Genomic DNA, 6,845 nt, shown 5'->3' with positions numbered 1-6,845 from the left:
AGCAATGCCGATGTAGAAGCACAGTGGCTTGGAAAAACTCCCTAGAAAGGCAGGAACCTAGGAAGAAACCTAGAGAGAAACCAGGCTCTGAGGGGTGGCTAGTCCCCTTCAGGCTGTGCCGGGTGGAGATTATAACAGTACATGGCCATTAAGGCCAGATTTTTCTCCAAGATGTTCAAACGTTCATAGATGACCAGCAGGGTCAAATAATAATCACAGTGGTTGTAGAGGTTGCAACAGGTCAGTACATCAGGAGTAAATGTCACTCGGTTTTTCATAACCAGGTTGAATTTAAAATATAGGTTTTTAAAAAGCTATACACCCCATTAATACGTTGACATCCACATAAAAAAAAAACAGCAGAAAAAAGTGAGGTTGACTATGTGATTAGGAGAGATGATGGCATGTGATTAGGAGAGATGATGGTATGTGATTAGGAGAGATGATGGTATGTGATCAGGAGAGATGGGCAAAAACATGCCACCATCACTCTGTCAGTGATCACATTTCAGAGTCAAACTGATTTTATGAACTTATGCAACTAAATATTAATTACTATTATGCACAAAATAATTATTCTCAACCTTCAAAACATTTCTCATCAGCACAAGGTCGACGTCACCAAATGTAGAGGATGACGTACGTTCCCGGATGTGGACAGAACCGACTGTGTGACACACGCGACAACGCTGAGCTAGGCTAGACTAGAGCAATGGAAAGTAGCCAGCTAGCTTGGTAGATAACTGCATTCAATCTGAAAACAAGCAAAACTGTCTAATTTAAGGCACCACCTGGATATACAACTACGTTTTGCTGCAAGTTGACCCTAACCGGAAAGCCTATTGGTGTTTCAAAACAAATGTAGCCGCTAAAATCGTTGTCGGATAAAGATTTTGGCTAGCCCTTGCTAGCACAGGCAGTCGTCAGTTTTGCTTAGTTATACACTGATAGAGAGCAAATAAAAGAGATACACTTTTGTGGATTACGTAAACATATCAAACCAAGGTAAAAAAAAAAAAAAAAAAAATTGATGTTGGTGCAACTTCTTTACAATAAGAACAATTAGCGACATGCCGTATGTGCAACTGCATGAAACTATTTGTCAGCGAAGTTCGAATCGTTTCCCTTCTGTGTCTGTCTGCTGGCTTCTGTGCTTTTCTCCCACATAGCAAGGTTAACAGACTGACAGCCCGTCTCCGCTAAAACTTTTCTATATATAAGACATCAATGTGGATTGATCAATCAAACATGTCATGCATAGTTGGGACGGTTCGGAGTTGTCATTTCCAAAGAGCTCATGTCCTTATATCCACCCCAGTCCCAAGCCCTCGAAACAGGCACGCTTCATGACGTTATTTCGCGGCAAAAGTTAGCCAGTCCACGTTAGCTGTGCTAGCCCCCTAGCTCTGAAAATAGGCTTTCATTATGTAACGTCAAATATTTCAACCGCAACATTTTATCGCCTGTTATAGAATAGCACACTTTTGTCTAGCTATATTTGCATACATTGTATCAATAACATTGGCTGTCTTGTCATCATCATCATTGAAGACTGTACCAGCTATGTTGCAGACATAACCCCATGATTATAAATTGACACAATGTATCAACTCTAGCCACAACGTTTTTCAATTTACATAGGCGAACGCTGCCCAGTGAACGAGTGAATTTGGGCGTTGTTATCTCGTAAAAACAACAATATTTCAATGTTTTCAAAATGTTCAAATAGCCAACTGTCGATGTCAAATAAATGTTTGTTTTCATAGCGACCCGATATCCTCGTTAATGTGCGGAGAATGTGGATGGTTTGGAATGTTCTGTGGACGCCCTGGAACACAACTGTATCGGCGCTCTAAACCAATCAATCAATCAATACAAAAATAAAAATACACGTTATGCAATGTCAAGAACGTTTATTAATTTTCCTCCTTGCAATGTACATTTCACCCGCCAAAATGCTGTCAGCAAAAGTGCTGGAATCGATATATTGAAAGGTAGCTAGGTGGCTGTAGAAACCAACGTTATTACTATTATGTGGCACACACCGGGCACAAACTCGGCTCAGTGGAAGCTGGAAATTAATGAAAGTCCTGTCAATGATCACATTCCATTTACAAACGGATATTTACAAACGTTCAGTCCTACTTTCACTGCCTGTGTTGGCCAGTTTTATAAAGTCCGCTTTATATCAATTTTCCTCTGTCTTTATAGCGTTTATGTATTTATTTGTATATGCACGGGATTGTCGCTTCTTGATCTCCCGGCTAAACTGCCTTTAGCACAGCCAGACCTGGATTTGGGGAAACATTCCTATATGTCAATTTTCTTACTATTTTATTTCACCCGATTCTTACATTTTATCCTTAACTTGTTGCACAAGGATGCGCTGAAAGAGAATAGGTTTAAATGCAAAGTGGAATCTTGCGCGACTCGTCCGTAGTCTGTGGATTTTGAGGAAGATCCTAATAGTCGGTCCCCCTCCCATCCGTGCGAGAACTGGCGTCCTCTGACAGCAATTTGTTTCCATGTTTTTAGGTTTGTGTGATTTTGCTAAAATGCATCACCAACAGCGAATGGCTGCCTTAGGGACAGACAAAGAACTAAGCGACTTATTGGATTTCAGTGCGGTAAGCAATTGTTATATTATTGCAATGACCAAAACCATGGCACCGACCTACCGGCGACTGTTTATAATTTTGATTTGTATGGCATAAATAGACTGATGTTTTTGGTATTCATTGTGAGGTATTTCTTTAAAAGTGTTTTTTCTGTACGTCTTTAACTCAACGTAAACAATATGATTTAAGCAAGTTATAGTATCCTAATTGTGTTTTATATTTATAAGTGTTTTTCCAAAAACATGTGCAGAGAAATATGATATTGCATTAGTAATTTTGTTGTTTCTATAGATGCGAAACAGCGATTTGAAAATGTTCCCAACATCAATGGTAGTATATCCCCTTTTAAGTATTTTTTTCTTGTTTCATTCTGTCCTAGAATATACATTTTTTAAATAAGTTTTACTCCTGTCTTTTCATGCATAATTCTAGTGAAAGCTCTCTCTGTCAGTAGATCAGTCCCAGTAACATAACTGCATGCGGGAGTAGCCCACTATTATAAATCAGCTTTAACATATAGTCATTACTTTTCCAATGTTGATGTTTTTATTTCATGTTATGAATAACGGATAGTTGATTTAATTCCGACCCGTTCTAGTCGTGGCAAATATTTGTCTTTATAACGCTGTATGTTCGGAAGTTGGGACAGGAAACGTGCCCCCACGGCCATGTTTCTTGAACCAATAATGCTCGCTACTCTTGGTCAACTTCTAGCTGTCTGTGAAAAATATATAAATCACTTTCACTGTATCAGAAATAAATGTGATATTTGCTAATCCAGACATTTGGTCAGTGTATTTACAGCGAGGTAGGCGTTATTAATAACTACAGTTTTATATTGCTGTTATCTCTGAGGAGTACGCTATAATTTTAAGGATACAGTAGCTACTATGGGCAATATGGATGTCCACATGCAGCATGTGCAGGCACAGATAGTCCATCAGGGAAAGTACCAGTACAGCATTGGTGTTCAGCACTCAGTTGAAGTTGGCTTGGGTTTCCAACATAGACCACAATTATGCTTATTGTGTAGCAGTAGGCTGTAATAATAGTATTACAACGTGATAATATGGTTTTGTAGCTTTAATGTGACGATTTCACAAAAACACTACATGCTATTTATTTTATTTATTTATTTAAGATTTCACTTTCAAGCAACAAGGGTCTCTATTGTAAAGTGTTATTTGTTTTTCTTTTAGATGTTCTCTCCTCCTGTTAGTGGTAAAAACGGACCAACCTCCCTGGGAAGTGGACATTTCGCAGGCTCAAGTATGTCAATCTCAGTTCATTTAAATAACGCAATTATAGCTGTGGATATTTGCATATGTTGTTTGAACATGTTACCATCATTTTTGCTTCAATGTGTAACATTTTTCCTCTTACAAGGACAAATTATATTATTGCAGATTTTATTTTACTTTGCGCATCAGATATTACCTAGGGTACATTGTATACACAAACAGTCCCAACATCGTACACTATTATTAATAACCCTTTAAAGTTCTGAATATCTCTGTTGGTATTGACTCACTGTGAAAGTAGTGGGTTTACATGTGATTTTTGGGATCTCTGGACCTCCCACTCAGTACGTGGCTGAGGAGGCCTGATGTGTCTTTAAGCATCAGGCCTCAGTGAAGACTCAGGCATCTTTCCTCTTTGGATAGTAACAGCAGGTGTAACACGCCAGTGCCAGAGAAACTCTAAATGCAGTTACACCGCCGTCATATTTCTATGGGTTGAAAGGCAGCGATGATGCATTTAGTTGTTGTTTTGTAGGCCTATGGGGTTTGTTTTCTCAGTCTTTTGTCTCTAGCACAAGGAGCAGAAATTGTGGTTTAAAATTGATGGACTACCTTCGCATTGTAATTTCCTTCATGTGGTTGTGTAGAACCTGTTTGGGTAGTAAAAGCAGGTATAGCATGTTATACTACACCCTGTCCAATCTAGGACAGGCTTACCTGAATGAACAATAAAAGACGGATTGCAATATGATATTTTATTCAATAGTTTGGGGAATGGCCTCGTCTCTCCGAGGGAAGATCCTCTGAGCCAGATAATGTGATGGCAGGTAGCCCTATGCGGGGCTATGCGGGGCTGCTGGCACCGAAACCCCACCGCTGGGGGAAAGGAGTTCCAATGAAGGGCCTTAAGGTTATTATAGCTGGTGGTGGTGGGGAGGTGGATGGTTGTCGAAAAAACTGTTGCTGAAAAACAGCAAGTGAGAGAACAAGGGTAAGTTGACATATAAATACATCCCAAGATTTACGCCCGTTAGTTGAGAAAGAGGAAGGTGATACTTGCAAAAGTGAGCCCATAGGTTAAACAGCCAGCGCGAGGAACGTGCATTATTGTGGCGTGCTTAAAGGCTGTAAGGTCAAGAGGTGAATGACGTTCCACGCAACATGGCTGACAGCAAAGAGGAGAAGCAACAAGACTATGATGATGATGATGATGATGATGATGATGATGAGGTGGGTATTCATTAACACTATGCTTAAACGAGCATTCAGACCAGCCTTCCTGAAAGAGAGATGCTGAAGCATCTTGTTTACAACTGTTGTCGTTTGTAGGCATTTGTGGCATGCAGTTCACTCTTTTGTCTCTGTAGAGCACAGGAGCAGAAATGTTTTTTGTTTTGGAATAGACTTTGCGTTATAATTTCTCTCTGTAGGTAGGCTCTATGTGACTGACCGGCTTGATTCGGTCTTATGTAGCAAAATCTTAAGCCTTAGCCCCACCCATCTCTTTAAGGATTCACGTGAGGCCATGTGCTAAACAGAGTGAGTACGGTAGTGTACTAAACAACCAAAGATCTCAAGACTAAAGGCTGGTTTATACTACATCTATCGCCATGTCTGTAGACAGTTGTCGCGGTGACATCATGAACATTCTATTGTCGTCCGACATCAAACTTGTCGTTGTTGATATGAAAAAGTACAAACACAAAAAACGACAGCAGCCTGGTGGTCCAAAATAGCATAACTGGTGTATTTTAACACCAATTAACCCATCCATTAAAAAAATGAATTTAGTATATGTCAATCTAGCATACCAGGCAACTAAAAGCAACTTTCTAAACAATGTTTTGGTTAGTTTCTAGCTTGTTAGCTAGCTAGCTAACGTTAAGTTACCATATCATATAGCTGACAATGCCTTAACTTTAGCTACTTTTTTATTCATTATTACATGAAAATAAACTCACAACAAGATCATTATTTACAAGTTCATGGCGAGCTAATTACCGAAAATAGCTTACGGTTGTGAGTGTGACTAAATATAAGCAGGGCATTCTACTGGAGAATTTTAGAACTTGGACACTGTCTCGTTGGCCTAACGTTACATCCTAATCTGACTTTGGTGCAGGTCATGTTGTTCTTCACATTAACGTCTCTGGTAAACACACACTATATCAAATAAGAATCTATGTTTATTTGTCACATGCACAGGATACAGAAGGTGTAAACGGTACAGTGAAATGGCTACTGGCATAGTGGAGTCTTTTGTTTAGACATGTAGATAGCTAGCTAACTAAACAACGAACCAATCCCAACTCATAACGTTACTACACTGCATGAATCTACAGGTAGCTAAAGCCAACCAACTACTAGGTTCAATGTTAGCTAGCTAGCTAACATTAGGCTATAACTAGCAATGCAAATGGCTCTGAGATATGAATAATATTACTACACAGATCATACACTTAACATTAGCTAGCGAGCCAGCCAGCTAACGTTAGCTAGCTAGCTAACAGTACGCTTTAACATGCAATGAAAACGACTTTCTGACTAAATTAAAAACGTATACTATCTGAAAATATAGCTAGCTAGACTCTCTTACCCGTATACAGTGGGGAGAACAAGTATTTGATACACTGCCGATTTTGCAGGTTTTCCTACTTACAAAGCATATAGAGGTCTGTAATTTGTATCATAGGTACACTTCAACTGTGAGAGACGGAATCTAAAACAAAAATCCAGAAAATCACATTGTATGATTTTGAAGTAATTAATTTGCATGTTATTGCATGACATAAATATTTGATACATCAGAAAAGCAGAACTTAATATTTGGTACAGAAACCTTTGTTTGCAATTACAGAGATCATACGTTTCCTGTAGGTCTTGACCAGGTTTGCACACACTGCAGAAGGGATTTTGGCCCACTCCTCCATACAGACCTTCTCCAGATCCTTCAGGTTTCGGGTCTGTCGCTGGGCAATACGGACTT

At 39.3% G+C, this 6,845-nt stretch overlaps 1 protein-coding gene across 1 annotated transcript in view; it reads left to right on the top strand.

Moving 5' to 3' along the window:
- Positions 1–683: 683 nt before the first annotated feature.
- Positions 684–6,845, top strand: part of LOC123486550 (transcription factor 4-like) — an 89,769-nt gene continuing 83,607 nt past the window's right edge. The window contains exons 1-4 of the mRNA XM_045217898.1: positions 684–1,005; positions 2,536–2,627; positions 2,910–2,948; positions 3,818–3,887. Coding sequence (XP_045073833.1) covers positions 2,556–2,627; positions 2,910–2,948; positions 3,818–3,887 — 181 coding nt within the window. The 5' untranslated portion in view covers positions 684–1,005; positions 2,536–2,555. The remainder of the gene's footprint in view (positions 1,006–2,535; positions 2,628–2,909; positions 2,949–3,817; positions 3,888–6,845) is intronic.

Source organism: Coregonus clupeaformis, unplaced genomic scaffold, assembly GCF_020615455.1.
Source record: "Coregonus clupeaformis isolate EN_2021a unplaced genomic scaffold, ASM2061545v1 scaf1266, whole genome shotgun sequence".
Taxonomy (NCBI): Eukaryota; Metazoa; Chordata; class Actinopteri; order Salmoniformes; family Salmonidae; genus Coregonus; species Coregonus clupeaformis.
The sequence above is the reverse complement of the archived record's forward strand: the minus strand, read 5'-3'. Positions and strand labels throughout refer to the sequence as shown.